Genomic DNA, 18,997 nt, shown 5'->3' with positions numbered 1-18,997 from the left:
CACAAGGGTGACCAGGGGTGGGCTCAGCCGTCACCACGTGTCATACTCTGGGCGCTACCTCAGATTTTTGTTTTTTTATTTATTCGCACTTGTTCTTGACCTTTTTTTTGATTTATTTGCAGCTTTTTGGGTTACCACCAGTCTTTCTTAACTTCTGGACACAAAAAAAATTGCGCAATTTTTTTTCCTTTCACGAGAGGCACAAATTTGTTTTTCCGAGAGGCACGGTTTTGCTTCCTCAAATGTCTCTTGGAAAGCGGAAAAAAAATATTTTTTTCCTTTTGCGAGAGGCACGGCTTTACTTACGCGAGAGCCATGGCCGTGCTTTCGGAAAAGGAAAAAAACATGTTTTTTTGGTTCTGTGAGAGGCATGATTTTGCTTCCGTGAGAGGTATGGCCATGCCTATCAGAAATGGGAGAAAAATATGGGCACGAATTTGCTTCTCGTGGAGGCATGATTTTACTTCCGGGAGAGGCACAGTCGCGTCTCTCTTTGGAAAGGGGAAAAAACGGGCTTCCGGTTTGGTTTTTCCATTCATTTCTGTTTGTAAAATAAAATTCGTCAAAATCTATCGACATGGTATTTAGTTTTGAAAATCTCAACGTGAGGAATCCAACCGTGAAAATGGTTCGAGATTTGGATGCACATTTTAAGAGATAAAACGTTTTGAATAAACGGATCTACTAAAAAAAGAAAACTCCCTGGTTGCGATAAGTGACACACATGCCACTTGTCGCAACCTAAAGAGGTGGGGTGACCTTTGCAAAGATTGCTCCTTAGTGATTTCAGCCAAACAAGACCACCCAATATACTGTACCGGGCGCTGAGGGCGCCAAATAGGAATCACCCAATTTAATACAAAAATCACTAGTTGAGGAGTACTCTTTTCAAACATCACTTTCCTTTTTTTATAGATTCGTTTATTCAAAACGTTTTATCTCTTTAATCGTGTGTCCAAATCTCAAACCATTTTCACCATTGGATTCCTCACGTCGAGATTTTTAAAACTAGATCCCATGTTGATAGGTTCTGACTAATATTTTCATAAAAAATAATACAAAAAAACGTGCCTCTCGTGAAAAAAGAAAAAAAGAAAATATATTTTTTCCGTTTTCGAGAGGCACGGCCGTGCCTCTCATGGTAGGGAAGCCGTGCCTCTCAGAGAAGGAAAAAACTTATTTTTTTATTTTCGAGAGGCACAACCGTGCCTCTCACAGAAGCAAAACCGTACCTCTCACGGAAGGAAAAAACATGTTTTTCCCTTTTTGAGAGGCACGTCCGCGAAAGCAAAACTGTGTCTCTCACGGAAGCAAAAAAGAAGAACATGTTTTTTAAGGCATGACCGCACCTCTTGCAAAAGCAAAACCGTGCCTCTCACGAAGCAAAAAAAACATGTTTTTTCCCGTTTCCAAAAGACATGGTCGTGCCTTTCACGGAAGCAAAAAAAACTTTTTTTCATCCCAAATCTAAGAAAGACAAGTGAAAAACTAAAACACCAAAAAATCCTTTAAAAAGCCGAAAACACGTGCAAAAAAATAAAAAATAAAATCTAGAAAAAACACACAGAGCGCGACACATGGCGGTGGCTCAGAGCGCACAACCCATCCTAAGTGATCATTTGGAGGCTCCCAAAGCAGCGACCGTTAACTACTCCCTCCGTTCGTAAATGTAAGTCTTTTTAGAGATTTCACTACAAACTACATACGGAAGTATCTAGACATATTTTAGAGTGTAGTTCACTCATTTTGCTCCGTATCTAGTTCATAGTGGAATTTCTAAAAAGACTTATATTTAGGAACGGAGGGAGTAGTTCTCTCGGTACGAAAAAAAAGAGAGAGAGAACCGGAGACACGGCGGCCCAAGAGTCGCCCGACGCGAGGCCGAAACCGACCCGGAATCGAATCGCTAACTTTTTTTCTCGATCCCCGCCGCGCCGCCGCTCCCTCTTCGCCCTAGCAACTCCGCTGGCGGCAGGCGAGCGAGCAGAGATGAACGCCGCTGCTCCCGCCGTCGCGCCTCCCCTCTCAGGCCTCAGCCTCTTACTCCACCTCAATCTGCCGGCGAGGAATTTCGGATTCCAGCGACAAGGGGCGCATCGGAGATCCTTTGGCGCGCGGCTGCGACAGAGCTCGTCGCTCCTCTTCCACGGCCACCAATAGCGCAGCTCCCTTTCCTCCTCGAACGCTCGCTCAGGTTGCTCCGTTCCTCAGCCGGTGAGCCCCCGTCTCTCCCACGGCAGCGGCACAGGCCGCATCTTGAGCCTCCATCTCTTCCACGAGAAGCGGCACAAGCAACATGTTTTCTAGGGTTTTGTTTTCTTTGTTTTTTTTTTGTAAATTAATTAAGCAGTCTGGTAGATTTGGAGAGAAAGGAATTGCAGATTTGGAAAGGAGGAACATCCAAATTAAGCAGATTTGATTTGTCTTTCTGTTCTGAACAGGGCACTGAACTTCAGAAATTTATCTTTCTGTTCCGAACTGCAGATTCGTCTAATTGCCAACATATCTGCATAAGCTACATCCAAATTAAGCAGTACCAGTCCCAAAAAGATTACTCTGGCCAGTGAAAGAAGCCAGTATTCGGTGTGGTCTGTTCGATGTGCTACAGGTAATTTGGTCTTCTATTGTGCACACCATCAATTTTCGTTGTTGTATATGTTCTACTTCAAATATTTGTGCCTGGACCCTGTTAAAGTGATCTTTTGCTGTCTCGTGTAACTGAAGAATATGAGAGCAGGAATTGGACCCTGACTGTGTAGGCACTAGGCAGAGCTGTTTTATGCAATGCTTGTTGTCACAGTAGCATATATCCCTAGGGGGAGGAGACCAAGAGAGTACATAATTCATTGCCTTGCCATGGAATATTAAAAACTTGCAGACTGCTTGTTCATATGATGGTATCCACAAGAACCTGCTTATCCTGTATGTTTTAGCATTCTCCACACAAATAGATTAATTAATTTCTCTAAGTATGCTTCTCCTGCTATCAGTTCCTGAATAATTATACCACCATGTGTGTGGAGTGTCTTGTAGTGCTCCACACAAATAGATAAATTATTTTCTATGAGTATGCTTATCCTTTTATCAGCTCCTGGAGAATTATACTGATGACGCGTGCTTTATTTGCAAGATTTATATGTCTTAAGCAAGAACTTATTAGATCGAGATGATTGCATATAAGAAGATCGATCTTGCCTCTTATGCAGTCTGGTAGATTTGGAAAGAAAGGAATTGCAGATTTTATTTGGACAAAGAGATGAAGGCCTCCATGCCCATAGTATCTTCTATGTGCAGGTGTCCTACCGACTGCAAGACCAGTTCGAGCTTGCTTCTATAAATGAATAATTGAATACGCTGCATCTCTCTGTTTTCTGTCACTCTCGTGCTCCTGATTGGTGATGGGATGATCTGGTGTCACATGCAACTTTCAGATTTAGGAACATGTCCGCACAATTATCCGATTATTATCGGTTCTGATTAATTTGACGAGTGTCATGTGCCTATTCAAATCGTGGTGCTCTGCTATGCTCTTGATGAGCTGATAGAGTGTTTTGATTGTACTCTGGTGATAATGCAGGAGGATTTGGAAGGAGTGATGGATGTTCTCTTGGATTCAAGCAATGATGGGACGATTGCTCTTTCAACATATTCTATTAGCAAGGATGGCAAGTGAAAGTGGGAGCGACTGGATCACTATTCCTATCATGCATTGTAGACATGATGCATTGAACATATGTCTGACAATTGTCCTTGGTAAGTAGTTGCTACTTGCTATTACACTTTAGTAAAATAGTATTTTTTTGGGTCCAAACAGTACCGCTCAGTGCTTAAATGTTGGTTCCTGTAATGAAATCCTACATGTGGAAGTTCTCATCTACAGTAGGGCACATGATCGGAAAGGGGTTTTTATGGCCGATCTGGGTAGGTCTACAAACTTATATAGCTATCCTTGAACATATCTTATGGTTAAATTCAAAAGAGAAGAAACTTGATTGTTTGGATGTCCATGTAAATACCAGGAAACAAAATATACAAAGTTACACATGACATCTTCACAGGGGATGCACATGTGTGAATAACTGAATACCATTGAACTGCTTCAAAAATACGATTCGTGGAAGTTTCCAGATCCCAATCATGCTACACATAAAGGGGCAATACTGTAATGTCAAAGTGATAAGTTATGTGCATGGTTAATATATTAAGGGCCTTGCTGGCCATAAGATTTAACACAAACCTTACTTTGTTATGCATAACGGATCTGCTTCACTCGAAAGTACTGGAATTGTATTTATTTATTTAGTACCCGTTGCAATGCAGTCTCTTTTGCTAGTATATCTTAAAAGTGGAAACGGAAAAAAAACAGTGAAGTGTACGATGGCTACAACCAACTAGTGATCGTTTCTTTTTCAGAATTCAAACTGGCGATCATAACTTTCTTCTTTTTGAGAACTAACTAGCGATCAGATAGGTATACTATACCAGTGACCAGACCTCCACCGAAAACCCCAGCGATCAAACCATACAGGGCCGGCCCACCATGGGGTAGATGCGGGGCGAGATCTAGACACACCTTAGTTGGAGATGTCTTCGAGACAGGAAGGGCACGCATGCTGCTGTCTTTTGTTCACGATGGATGCTATGGTTTCTGTGATGTGCTGGGGATCATGTGAATCATCTCATAATTGAGCATTGGTCATCTGGTTGCTACTGCTCTAATCTAGTTGGTTATGTTGCTCTGCTGGGTTTAGGATGTCTAACTGGGCCATTGAGCCAGTTGCCATTGCTCTAATTGTATATGCATATAACATGATTACTAGCAATCCTTTGTATTGCAAATGTGTTCTGCACATTAGCAGACCATGTTGATGTACAGGGATTTAGTTCTTATATGAACATGAGCTGATTTTCTTATCTCTGCTAAGGAATTCTTCTTGTATGAGTTTCAGTTTACGATGTTCTGTGCACTGACCGATTGATACGCTTCTGTGAGAAGAAAGAAAATCACTCATTCCTAGCTGTGTATGCGTGTATTGACAAACAAGTTGGTTATTGTCAAGGTGTCTTTCTGCCTCCTATTTGCATAGAATGCTTATATTTATTACCTCAACTAGGTCGCTGTTGCTGTACCTTACCTCAACTAGGTCACCCCATGTTTTCTCCAATCTCAAGTCCATCATTTCTTGTTTTGTTTTTCGATTGACCTCAAGATTATTTATTGCCCTTATGCAGCAGGATTCGATTCGGTACAAGACCATCACCGAGGCAGACGTGACAAGGGGTTCATCGTGCCAGGCACCTCGGTGCTGCTTCTCTTCGGTGCGACGGCGGCAGCGGCTACAGAAACAGCTATGGTGAGCTCCTCTCCTCGCCTCCAGTGGTTGCTCTGAGCTCGACTTGGCCATTGTGCCATGGCTATGTCTGGTTAGGCTGCTACAGGTACGTCTTTGCATAATGATGGTGCTACTCTTTGTTTGTTTGTTCGTTTCTCTGCCTTGCTGCCTGCCTGATAGAAACCTGCTGAATATATGTCCTTGAGCAGCAACTGATAGAATATATATAGGTCATGTTCATGTTGATTCCCATCCCACTCAAAGTCTGAAACACTTCTTCGCACTCAACAACTAGGAGCACACCTGAATATATATGCACATATGTATGTAGTTTCCCACTACACACATGGAGCAGTCTTGTTAGTTTCAGGATGTAGTATCACCACTTAATTTGTTCCCTGCTTGCCTCCATGAAATTCGGACTGCATATATGTGGTCTATGTACCATCCATGATATGCACTCGCATCCTCAACTCATGTTGGTACTGTTTTATTTCCAAGGATGCCTTCCTACTCCTGCTAGTTTAGTTGTCGTGTGGCCGTGTTTCCAGGATGATGAAATTCCGAATATCTGGTTGTGGCGAGCTGCTCTCTTTTGACACTAATTTTATATCACTACAATTGTTCATACAACATGGAGGGCCGGTACGGACGCCATGGATGCTGCAAGGTTGCTTGTCCTAGTATGTCTTGCTTGCCCATTTAGTATGTATATCACTTCATTCAATTAAGAAAGGCATTTCCGACAGCGTCATGGTAAGAAGTCGTCTCAAGAAGAGTGGCGCTAGAATAACCATAGAGGTCAATAGAAGGAAGCGGGCGAGCACAGAAGCTATAGGTTGAGTTGGAGGCGGTGCGATACCAACAGAATTAGTCATGGTATTCGAGGGAGATGGCGCATTAGAAGAATCCACAACACGTTGACGACCAATGCGGTAAGAAGAGGATGAGGGGGAATCAAAGGGAAGCCTCAAGGGACGAGAGAGGTTTGAGGCAGTCTCAGGTAATGAACAAGGTGAGGAAGCCACGGGTGACGATGGCATGGGATCTCAACACTAGTACAGGAAGACACGGTGGGAGGGGTGGTGTGATAGGTATATCTGGAGAAGTGAGGAAATAAATATCGTCAATGGGAGGATGGACGTGGATAGAAAGGATGAGACTCATCAACTCACGAGCTGCCTCAAGAAAGTGATCATGATTCGCTCATCAACACCAGTTTGAGCATGAGCACCAGGAGAAGAGAATTGAGCAAGTGTGCCTTGCTCAGCAAGGAATCCGCACATCATATGAGAGAAATACTCATGAGTAGAATCTTCACCTAAGACACTGATAGGAGTAGAAAACTGGGTATGAACCATGGCGATAAACTTCTTACAGATAGATAAGATCCCACTACAAGAAGATATAAAATATATCCATGTCGAGAGTAATCATCTATAAAGATAATATAGTAGTGATGGCCTCCTATCGAGGCAAAGGAAGCTAGAACCCGAACATTAGAGTGAACAAGATCGAAAGGATGTTGATACACCGTCTCGCTATGAGGATGAAGTAACTGAACCTGTTTACCAAGCTGACAAACTTGACAGTTTAAAGACACAACACCCAAGACAGATCCAAGAAAACCACGTCAAACTAAAGATGAGGGACGAGAGCCATACAAGTGACCATCGGTGTTGCAACATAGAGACGGTAGGCGAGGAAAAAGAGGCGAAGAGCCGAAGAGACTAGCGGCGGTGTCAACATGGCAGGTGAAGCCAGACAAGCTCTCGGAGGTCCTGGGAGTCACTACGCCGAGGGCCAACACAAAGTAGGGCACCCGTGTGGCGATCCTAATCTAACCACCAAAAATGAGCAAACGAAGGAACATGACAAGACAAAGTGCTAATAGTGCCTCGACTATCGAATGGGATGGAAATATCATCAGCAATAAGAACATGAACATGAGAATCTATAGGTTTGAATGGAGGACAAACCGGAATAATCATGAGTCATATGAAAAGACGCTCCAGTATGAAGGATCCATAGAAAGATGTGCTTCTAGCCTAGAAATGAGTTAAGTGCTCAACCTCATGGTAGCGAACTTATATGATACTTTTTGGACATTTCTAATAATAGCATTTTGGCCTGTGGAATAGTGTCTTATAGAATACCATGAGGGAAAACTGGGACGAGCAACTCAGCAGGGTTCCTATTCGCAAGTTAAAGTGAAGAAAAGACAGAGGATGGCAAGGGGGTGCTGCTCCTGACAGTGTTTTCATTGCTTCCACGTACCTCTCTTGCATTTTCCATTTCTTGCCGACCCGACTTGGCATCCTTCCCCTGTTTGTGGGTTGTGTGTCACGGACTTGATTCCGCATTCCACGTTCCCTTGATGGGCGTCCCTGGCCTTGGCGACAGGTAGCGTCGTGCTCCTGGGTGCTTTGCGTCCTCGCGTAAGACGGAGACGGTGCCAACTGCCGTGCTCTTGCTCCGCCAGTGGTGGTGCCTGAGCTTGTGGCTATTGGGACAACCTTCATGGGAGCACGGGATGTAGGAACAAGGCAGCACACAAAGCAACTTCCAGCCAGGTAAAGGATTCCTTGCCGGACTGGCGTGTAGTGGAGAGTACACGGGAGGTGTGGTTAAAGGGTGAAAACGCTGTTGGGAGTGTACTGCCGATGTCGTCAGTCTTTGGACCCAGAGCTGAGCGAAGAGGGGATGGCGATAAGGAAGCGGGGAAGGTGGGAAGAGGGAGCTGGAAGGAGAAAGACATCATCCGCCGTAACGGTGAACGGTTGTGGGCATGGTACCTATTGTGTTGTGTGGGTGTGTTTGGTTGTTACTGGCAAGGCACTCTCCTATGTGTGTTGTCGTCATGTAGTCCGGGATCCTTTGTGTGGCTCATTGGTGGTGAAAGCCCTGCACTTACTATGGTTGGCGTCGATAACGATGGCGACCTTGCCCGTTGTTTCCTTCTTGAAGGCCTCGTTGTGGTGCTACGTCCCTCGCCGTCGTGATTGTCCAGTTGGCAAGGTTGATTTGTAGTCAGGCTTGATGGATGTTAGAGCGGCGACTTTAGACGGTGGTTGTATGTTGAGGCAGCGACATTGGTTACAGGTTAATGGGTAGGTCAGTGGATCTACATTGCATGGGTGGCGTCTATATGCTACGAGGGTAGCGAGTTCATCGGCACGACCAAAGTGATCTGTGGGTTTGGTCTTGGTGGCGTCTATATGCTACGAGGGTAGCGAGTTCATAGCATAAAGAAGGAACACGACAAGACAAAGTGCTAAGAGTGCCTTGACTATCGAATGGGAGGGAAGTACCATCAGCAGTAAGAACATGAACATGAGAATCTAGAGGGATGAATGGAGGACAAACTAGAAGAATCACGAGTTATATGAAAATACGCTCCAGTATCAAGGATCCATGGAAATATACCCAACTGTGTAAAAAGTGGTCTAACACACTGAAGTCTCGTAATCTCCAGCATCGTGAGGGATTCAACTTAAGAGGTCAACGAAGAAGCATCAGGCGACGAGGAATCAGAAGCAGTAATTAGGTATCGAAGTTGTGCAATCTCTTGCGCGGTGAAGGACACTACTGAAATGGTCGACGTAGATTCACCAGAAGAGTGGCCGCCTCCACCACCTGTGTGAGCCGCTAGAGGTGTAGTTCGACAAATACCGGTTGTAGAAGTCGGTGGAGGAGACAGCACCGCAAGCACAAAAGCACCAAGCGCGATGAGAAGGTGCATTTGTGAGACGTAGCTGGTGGAGTGATGTGCAACAACGCTATCGACGTAAGCCTTGAGGGGACGCTGTGTAGAGTGACCATCACCGCCTGCAGAGGTCACGAGAGGTGTCACTATGGAGCCACCACCATTGCCTGCAAAAGCCATGGGGGTAGCAACCTCATAGCTGAGGAACACGAAGCACCGACAAACCGATAAACGACGCATGTGTGAGATGGGGTAAGCATAGGAACACCCTAAGAAATCATCGGACAACAAGAGACTATGTCCAAATTGTACCTGTTTTTTTCTTCTACCGTTTTCTTTTACAGAACAATCTTAGAGAGCTTAGAGCATCAAAGAGCAGCGTATAGGGCGCGCATAGTAGGGGCATGGTCCCCAAAGAAGCCAATTGGCGGGATGGGTTGCCGAGTCTAAGGTTCGGGTGCGAAATGCTGCATGTAGCAAAAGAGGGAGTTGGGACTGTGACCTGCAGCAGCGGATGTGTCAAAGATCGCGCCTCTTGGAGCGGTGGGACGCCGGCCTCCCGGAGATGGTAGTGAGGCACTGGCCTTCTGTACATGGCGACGAGGCGCGGCCTCCTGAAGATATTGGAGAGGCACCTTGCGATTGCGAGCGTGGCGGAAGTGGCCAGAAGGGGCGAGAGAGATGGAGGCGGAGGCACCGAGCTCTGAAGTGCACGACGGGCGCGGCGGCCTGTGGGAATTCACCGAGGCGGTAGAGGCCTAGATGAAGGAGAGACGAGGAGATGCCGACCTCTTGGAGATGGTGGCAAGGCGCGGCTTCCTGGAGCGGTTGGCACCAACCTCCTTGGGATGGAGGTGAGGCGTCAGCCTCCTAGAGATGGCGATGAGGTGTGACCTCTTGAAGATGTTGGGGAGGTAGCCTGTTGCGAGCGTGATGGAGGGAGAGGTACTGAGCTCATAAGGGCACGACAGGAGTGGCGACTTGTGGGAATTCTTGGGGACGGGATAGGCCTGGATGACAAAGGAGAGACAACCCCGACTTGGAGGCAGTGAAGCGATGACTAGAAAAATTGATCGAGGTGTACTAGCCTGAGAAAAAATGATCTGGAACTTAGATCGAGATCGACAGAGAGGAGCGCGAGTTGTGTGTGTGAGGAAGAAAACCTAGCTCTAATACCATGTTAGGAATATGCAACTTGTATTCCAAGGTGGCCATAGGCTAAACACGTACATATGTGATGAAGAAAGCCCCTTGTATAATGTGAAAATACAAAGGGCACATGACTATAATATACTATTACTCATAACATGTTGAACACCCGGGCATTGTGTACCTTCCATATGTCTAAAATGCGAGCAACATTGTTGACTCGAGTCCACAGTGCGTCGAAGGCGGAATGGCCGCCTGACAGCCAATCGACCAGTTGGAAAGGGAAACGTCGCCCCCTTGGGGCAGTGGTGATGTTGAAGAGGTGATCACCAATTTCTAGATTGTCGTCAAGGAGAGCTGGTGAATAGGTGTTGAGCTCTCTTAGGGGCACTGAAGCAGAGGGTGCAGGCGATGTGGATGTCTATACCGTGGCGGTGACGACGTCAGTAGACCATAAACAGTACTCCAGATATGTGCCAACCGCGTGTGGCTGCAATTGCAATCCAAAGCCAAGCATCATTGAGTCATTGTGGTGAAGAAGAGGACGAGGGGAAATCACCGGAGAAGCCTAAGGTTACGAGTGAGGTGAGGTAGCCTTAGGTAACGAATGAGGTGGGGAAGCTACAGGTGATGACGGACTAGTGTCTACAAGATTAGTACTAGAAGACACAGTGGGATGGGTGGAGGAGGACAATACATGGGTGATGGGTGTATCGGGAGATATTGGGAAAGAAATTTAACTCATAAAGTATGAGAGGGTCATTAGGCAGCCTTGTTGCTCCCATGAAATTATTCATTGAAAGCGACCCGCGGCTATTGTAGCTAGAGAAAAAATCGGGACGAATCGATCCCCACCTGGACACAATGGGATGGGTGGAGGAGGACAATACATGGGTGATGGGTGTATCGGGAAAAATGAGGAAAGAAATTTAACTCATAAAGCATGAGAGGGTCATTAGGCAGCCTTGTTGCTCCCGTGAAATTATTCATTGAAAGCGACCCGCGGCTATTGTAGCTAGAGAAAAAATTGGGACGAATCGATCCCCACCTGGACATGAGCCCAGGGGCCGACTCCACTCCTCATTGCCCTGGACCATGACCTAACCCGGGTTTCCCCTAGGACCCTCCTTCCATCTTGCCCCCGCCGCTTCCTCTCTTCTCCCTTGCACCGCCCATCTCTGGCGCCTCTCCCATGCCCTTGCCCTCATTGTCGTGAGCTCTGCCGTTCGCTGCCCTGAGCTCTGCCCTTTTCTTCATGCGGGGCTGCCGGTGTAGCTCCTCCTCCCACGCCTCCACCGACATTATTTCTTCCTGAGCTCGACCTTGTTCATGGCTGCAAGCCACCACGGACTCCTTCCACTTCTTCCAGACGGCCAACACGTTTGTGCGCGATTAGCTCGCATTTTCATGGCCTCCAACTGCACAGGTGAGTCCCAAACCGTCTCTCTTTCTCTCCCTGCTCCCTGCTCCCTGCATTTCGTGGAATCAGGAGCGGAAGAAGCAGCGAGCGAGTTGGTGGCAGCTCCGGGTGGCTTCGTGTGACTGCTGCGCTGATTGTGGCTTCGTCAGCCGGCGGCAGGGTTGCGGCCTGTATCGTGCAGCTAAGGTGTCGAGCGACAGCTAGGGTTTTCGGTGGCGGGCAGCAATAGAAGTTCATCTGACCTTCGTTCCTGCAGCATGGTTCAAATCAATTAAAGGTAAAACTCACCTTCATAACATTTCTTTTGTTTTGTACTAAAACTACTACTTTGTGGAAGCAGCACAGCCTTCTATAGATGAATTATTTATTTTCTTCTATGAGATTGGTCTAATAAATTACTCCGCTGCAGACCTGAGATTCAGTTGTAGAAGCTGCAGACAACCAGCACCGGCGAGGCACAGAAGAAGTTTCCACGGTCAGGTCTACATTGAGGCAAGGCCATGTCAAGGACACCACGGCCATCGAAAACGACTGCCAATAAGGTGCAAATAGGATACTTTTGCTTACTGGATAGTGGATACATTATCTTCCAAGTTATTTCTGAGATCTAATAATGCGGTTCCAAGCACTAAGAACCCAAAAAGGCTGCTTTAAACTTTAATATATATTCAGGGTTTGTCTACTTGCTTCAAAATTGGACTGAGACTTTTGCTTGCTGATAAAATCCTTCAATTCGTATAAGTTTCCCTTCATTACATGCTTATTGTTCCTTCACAAAAGAATGTTTTACATTTCCAAAGGTTACTAAGTTAATAGGATGGTGGTAACCGTTGGTAAAATTATTGACTCGTTCCCTCTTTTCATCTTCTCAGTATTTCTGCTACTGTTGACCTTCCTTATTCACATGTTTCTTTAGTTTGTACCTTTGAACACGTGCAGGTTCCATCCAACCTGTATGGGAATGATCATTGAGCAGGCCAAAAAGTTACATAATTTCCTGTGCTCGGATTGTGCTAAAGAAAACGACACAAAGAGACCTTCAAATTCATATACCAGAGTTCACCAAGTTCTGATTCTAAAGCCAGTGATTTAAGTCCCTTTTCTTGACTGTACAGTTTATCAATATTCTGCTTGCGGATAGCTATATGCCTTTATCTTATCTTTTTAAATTTAGTTTCAAGAATTTCATTTCCAAAGCTGGTGGTTCATGCCTTTGTTTTTTCAGTATTCCTCGGAAAATGTTTGGTGTTTGACTAAGCAAGTACTCATGTGTAGTTAAAATTTCCTGTCATGAGGTGGTGTTCATTACTAGGTTCAAAGTATGCTCAGATTATCTTCCAAATCATGATGATGATGGCTTTTTCTATCAGCCTGCCCTTAGGTACACTGGAGATGCAGTTCAATCTCATTGTTAAGTTTAGACATATAATTATGTGTCTTGAATTCTTTTTATTTTATATTTTTATATGAAATAAATCATCTGTAGCATACTTGGTTTCCCATATTGTTTTTAATTATGGATTTAGGCTGCGTTCGGTTTGTAGGATTTTCGCAGGAATCTAGAAGGAATACTGTTCATGGAGGTTTATTTTCCTTTGTGGTGTTCGGAATGCAGGGATCACCTAGAGTAATTTAAAGTAAACCGGCCTTCCGATGCTGATTCCAGAGGAAATGAAACATCTGCCTGGAGCTCATTTTTTCGCGGAAGACCGAGGCGAGGTGCCTTATGCCTTGGCAGTTAGCATAGAGACCTAGTTAAAATAAGCTGATGTGTCGATGCATGTAGGACTACATATTATTGAGATATTAGTTCTTCTTGCTGTGGTGGTTCCCTGCAGTTTGCCATCACAACTACTTGCACAAGAGGCGTTTCTACTCCTATGTGGTTTGCTTGATTTGTGTATGACTGAGCATCTTTCCTAATTTAGCTCATTATAGTTTCACTGAAGACTGACAGACATCTTCGAGACCAACAGGACAAAAAAGAATGAAAATCATCATCCATTAAGGTGTTTTATTCAAATTCCACAATCGGCGATCACACACAGAACAGAGAGTTCGTACTTTTCTTTTTGGTCCATGATGACGTGTGTGTCCGTAATGAAACAGAGGACTGGAATTGATAATAAACTGGTTTAGCAGTAATTATCTTATTATTCAGTTTCCGTTTGCCTGATCTTCCTTTTGGTACACTCATTTTCTGAAAGTTTTTCTTGTCAAGTGTCTGTCAAAGTGGTTGTCACTGTATACATATAGGCTATATTTTGAGCAACCTGGCAGGCAAGAATGTTATAGTGTGCTGCACTGTCTCTCTGTATATGTTCTCTGCCAGGATTTTGTGGCACGATGCATACATGCTAGTGGTTTGTCCTGATTTTTCTGTATGCTCTTTGTTCTCCACAGATTTGTACTTAAACAAACTTGATTAACTCGAGAAAATAAATTATCCTCGTAAATCTCCTGATCGACAGAGCACTTCATGCTATGTAGGATATCTGGTATATACTTCAATTGCACGTGTGATTATATTTATCAATGTTAGAAATATTTTTTGTTCTTCAAAGGGAGATTTCTGGATGCAGACTAAATTGTTTGTCAGAGATTATACTTAGATAGACTTGATAAATTGAGCAAAATAAGTTACCATTGCAAATTTCCTGTCGACATGCTATTTGCCAATGGTCGCTGCGCTTCTCAGTAGTAGTTAGTGAGTAGCAAGGTAGGAGTTGCTTAGATGTGCGAAAATATTCAATCCATCTATATCTATATCTATATATCTCTACCTTATCTATATCTAACTATATATATACCTCGATATCTATATCTATACCTAAAAATAACTAGCAAAAAGGTCCGTGCGTTGCAATGGAAGAAAAAAAAAATCATAATCTTCAATAGCTATGACCACATTTTGTTCACATCTCATCGCATGATTTTAAAATTTTGTTCACAAATGCAAGAAAATGTTTCTTTTTTTAATTTATTCACAAATTGGAGCAATGTTCACATTTTCGAAAAAATATCGTGGTTGTCAAAAAAACTTTGTAATTCAAAGAATTATTCTGAATTTCAATAACATTCCGATCCACCCGGTAGTTAATTCTTTAAAATTCACGCGGGTATATAGTCACAAAGACTCAGAAGCATTACTTTGTAATTCATGTTTGCTAGTACATAATAATAAAAAGGCTATTGCTTCTAGCGGTACGTCACGTAAATTGCCTCAAAGTTGCAAAATATCACCCACCAATGCTACCTATAATTGATAAAAAAAACGTTTTATATAGGGGAATCCTTCGCCTCGGCCGGCTCATGCAATAGCGACCTCCTATACCACGCTCTGTGCACTGGGAGAAGACACAGCGCGTCCGTTTGCACCAGCCCATGCCTGATAGGCCTGTTTTGCAATTTTCGTTTTTATTATTTTTTCTTTTTCTATTATGTTTTCTTTTTTTCTACTTTAAATAATTTGGGGCTTAAAAAAGTTCCGAAAATTGATAAAAATGAGAATTTTGAAATAAAACATTTAATAAAATGTTTGTGGGTTCAAAAAATGTTTGCGATTTTGTAAAAAAATGTTCGCTTATTCAAAAAATGTTCCAAATTTGGAAACAAATGTTTGGGAATAAAAAATGTTCATATTTTTTAAATGTTCTTGTATTAACAAATGTTAATGAAATTGAACAAACATTCGCCAATTCAGAAATTGTCCATGATTGAAAAAATATCCTAAAAATTCAAAAATTGTTAGTGACTTACAAAATAGTTTATTCATTAATAAAATGTTTGCTGATTAAAAAAATGATCAGACATTTCAAAAAAAGTTCCTTAAATCAATAAAAATTGCGAAGTTCAAAATTTGTTTCACCAATTTCCAAAGAATGTTCGTTGATTCTAGCAATGTTCACCGATTCAAGAAAATTGTTTAAAGACTGTTCCCAATTTTAAAAGAAAATGTTTGTAAATAGTACAAAGTATGTTCTTGATTTTAGAAAAATGTTCGAAAATTTGTAAATGTGTTCATGAATTTGAAAAATGTACATGATTTCAAATATGTTTAAGAGTTTTAATTCCGGTGATGCAGCAAATGTGGTCATGGTCATTGAAGATTATGATTCTTTTTTCCAGTTGCAAAGTACGGGCCCTTTTGGTATATTAATAAAGTAAGGAGTGCTTCTTGCGCTCCATCACATAAGTTTAAAAAAACCTGCATTATTTAATTAACCCACATTACACATTTAAGTCACAAGAGAACCGTTATTTTACATTTTTACTGACCCCCCCCCCCCCCCCCCCCCCCGAATTTTTAGGTTATTCACCCGCGGATCATATGTAAGTCAAACGGATGCTTTTCTAAAATATCCATATTTTTTAAACCTCTGATTTAACATGTTATATGTGAATTTTGTTCAGAAAATGTGTAGAATTTGAATATAATGTTATTTTTACCTCTTAAATATTTTTAAGTACTATTTTGGAAGCATACTTATAATTTGTAGCGCACGGTCCGCTTTTTTATGTACCGGCGGTGATTCCGATTGCAAATAAACACCCAGTAAGACTGTATAGAGATGAAAGAAGATAACCACACATGCACGCCTGTGAAAAACCTTACAGGGGAAAAACAATGAATTTCCCATCGTGTGTGTGTGTGTGTGAGAGAGTGTGTGTGTGTGTGTGTGAGAGAGAGAGAGAGAGAGAGAAAGACGCCTTAGAATAGGGTAAGAAGGAGGATAAGCGGCAACACAAATGTGATGGGTCGCTAAAATAAGGGACATGGATCTATTATGGTCTTGAGTAATGGTTATTGGGTTAAGAGCGTGTGTTATTTTTTCTTTCGATGCAACACACGGGCTCTTTTGTTGGTAATAACAAATTAAGGAGTGCTTCTTGCGGTTCGTCACGCGATTTTTCAGAAACAAAACCCTGCATTTTCTATGAATTAACCTACAATACACATTTAAGTCAGAACCGAATCGTTATTTTACATTTTTTTACGGACCCCCATGCCTTTTAGGTTATTGACCCACGGATCATATTTAAGTCAAACAAATGCTTTCCAAAATATCCATATTTTTTAAACTGTAACTCCGATTTTAACATGTTGTATATGAATTTTAGTTTGAAAAATGTGTAGAATTTGAATATGATGTTATTTTACCTGTTACATATTTTTAAAATATTATTTTGGAAACATACTTGTAATCTATAGGGCACAAGTCCGTTTTTTACGTACCGGCAGTGATCCGAATTGCAAATAAACACCCACTAAGACCATATAGAGACGAAAGAAAACATCGATAACCACACATGCACACCTCTGAAAAACCTCACAGGGGAAAAACAACGAATTTCTCATCAGAGAGAGAGAGAGAGAGAGAGAGAGAGAAGGGGAGATAGAGGGAGAGAGAGACGCCTTAAGATTAACCACATTCAAACACGTTTTGGTTTGTGTGAACACTAAGGCCATTGCCAGCAAGAGTGAGAAAGAGGATAAGCGGCAACACAAATGTGATGCCTCGCTAAAATAAAGGACATGGAACTATTGTGGTCTTGAGTAATGGTTATAGGGTTAAGAGCGTGTGTTATTTTTTGTTCTGATGCAATGCAAGGGCGCTTTTGCTAGTAATATATCATATCAATAGATAGAGATGCATCAATTCTTTTTTGTTATTGATTTTTTTGCGGGTGTTTTTGTTATTGATTTTCATATCTGTCATGTGGAGTGTCCATTTATTAGTTATGTAGGTCGTGACTGCGGTTGTAAATTATGCACTTCTCCTGGTGGTTACGAGCCTTGATCTCTACAAGAAAGATGCAGTGAGGAGCCTTCATGTCTACAAAAACATGTGCAATTAGATTGCTTGCTTCCCGACAGGGATTGAGGTAGCTTGCTTCCCCTCAGAGATTGAGGTTCCTAGGAGGTTACCCTCGGGAGAGTTAGGTTACCATCACATGTTTGTTCAAATGTGTCACACCTGCATCACCGGGAGATGATGCGGTAGACGCGTGATGGTGGGACCCCTCTGCCAGTTGGCATGGACCCACTTGTAAGGCAAGGCGGACAAGTGGAGCGCAGCTATTTAGCCAGCTGTAGGCCAGTAGACAGGGCATGCGATGCGTGTGATGTATCTCTGAACCTCTCCCATTTAATCTGTATCTCCTCCCTTGGAAAGAAAACTCTTCCCCAAGTCTCGATCTCATCCCCTTCCCCTCTCTGATCCAATCCTGCGATGATGAGTTCGTGACAGTTGGTAATCAGAGCTCAGGTTTTGCCCACCCAAAAATTTTCTTCGTTGCCACTCATCCCTCTCGATCGAGCCGTAACATCCACCGCTGCGGGTGCGGCCTCGCTCCGGCGAGATCCGCTCGAAATCCCCAGCGGGGTTGGCCTGATTTGGAGCGTGTGCGACGGCGCCGCCCAGCAAACCCTCGGCTCAAACTCGCCATATCATCACCGCCATGACAGAGTCCACGGGAGAGCTCAAGACGATGCTGCAGGCGCTCCTGAAGCGCTTCGACGAGACCACGCTTGCGGGCGACAAGCAGCGCGAGGCCCATATCGCGTTCAACACGCAAGTCTTCGCGGATCTGGCGCACATCCGCAAGCAGCTGGACCTCACCCCAACCAATGCGACCGAGCTTCACGTCTTCCTCGGCCTCACCGGCTACTATCGCAAGTTCATCGCACACTACGGCATCATCGCCAAGCCGCTCACAAGCTTGCTGACCAAGAAGGGCTTCGAGTGGACGGAGAAAGCGCAGGTGGTGTTCGATCTCCTCAAGCGCGCAATGGTGACCGCGCCCGTGCTCACACTCCCAGATTTCGCGCGCCCGTTCGCGATCGAGACGGACGCGTGCGACACAGGCGTCGGCGCGGTGCTGGCGCAGGAAGGGCACCCGGTGGCGTTCTCAGCAAGGCCTTGGGCGTGCGCAATCAGAGGCTGTCGGCATATGAGGAGTTCATCGTCGTCATGATGGCCGTCGAGAAGTGGCGCGCGTACTTACAACGGGGCCCGTTCACCATCATCACGGATCACAAAAGCCTCTGCAACCTGCAAGATCAGTAGCTCGCCACCGACCTGCAATTGCAAGGCCATGGCCAAGCTGGTGGGACTCCAATTCAAGTTCCGCTACCGTCGCGGCAGCGAAAATGGGCCGCGGATGCTCTCTCTCGCATGGGTGCGTCTTTGAACCTGGACGCGCTCTCCATTTGCCAACCAGCATGGGTTCAAGAGGTGGCAAACTCCTATGCCACGGACGCTGACGCGCAGGATCGCCTGCACTACTAGAAAAATGCTTATAGGTAGACATTTAGCAGTAGCGTTGGTTAAAGACCCCACACAATTGCTATTTAGCAGTAGCGCCGGACAACACCAGCGCTGCAAG

At 44.1% G+C, this 18,997-nt stretch overlaps 1 protein-coding gene and 1 long non-coding RNA gene across 4 annotated transcripts; both read left to right on the top strand.

Moving 5' to 3' along the window:
• The first annotated feature begins 1,855 nt into the window (after window positions 1–1,855).
• Window positions 1,856–13,753, top strand: LOC120966078 (uncharacterized). 3 transcript variants are annotated; one of them, XR_006664929.2, is made up of 6 exons: window positions 1,856–2,214; window positions 2,485–2,608; window positions 3,578–3,753; window positions 5,236–11,885; window positions 12,018–12,150; window positions 12,548–13,753. It is a non-coding gene; the product is annotated as an uncharacterized lncRNA (long non-coding RNA). The 3 variants fall into 3 exon arrangements; XR_005759081.3 differs by having other exon boundaries at window positions 5,233–11,885; XR_006664928.2 differs by having other exon boundaries at window positions 5,233–11,885; window positions 12,525–13,753.
• A 4,317-nt stretch (window positions 13,754–18,070) lies between these two features.
• LOC109786204 (uncharacterized mitochondrial protein AtMg00860-like) lies at window positions 18,071–18,586 on the top strand. The gene has a single exon (XM_020344790.1). The coding sequence runs from the start codon at window positions 18,071–18,073 to the stop codon at window positions 18,584–18,586; it is 516 nt and encodes a 171-aa protein (XP_020200379.1).
• The last annotated feature ends 411 nt before the right edge of the window (window positions 18,587–18,997 follow it).

This window comes from Aegilops tauschii, chromosome 6 (genome assembly GCF_002575655.3).
Source record: "Aegilops tauschii subsp. strangulata cultivar AL8/78 chromosome 6, Aet v6.0, whole genome shotgun sequence".
In the NCBI taxonomy this organism is placed as follows: Eukaryota; Viridiplantae; Streptophyta; class Magnoliopsida; order Poales; family Poaceae; genus Aegilops; species Aegilops tauschii.
Note: the sequence above shows the minus strand (reverse complement) of the source record. Positions and strands in the feature narration are given on the sequence as shown.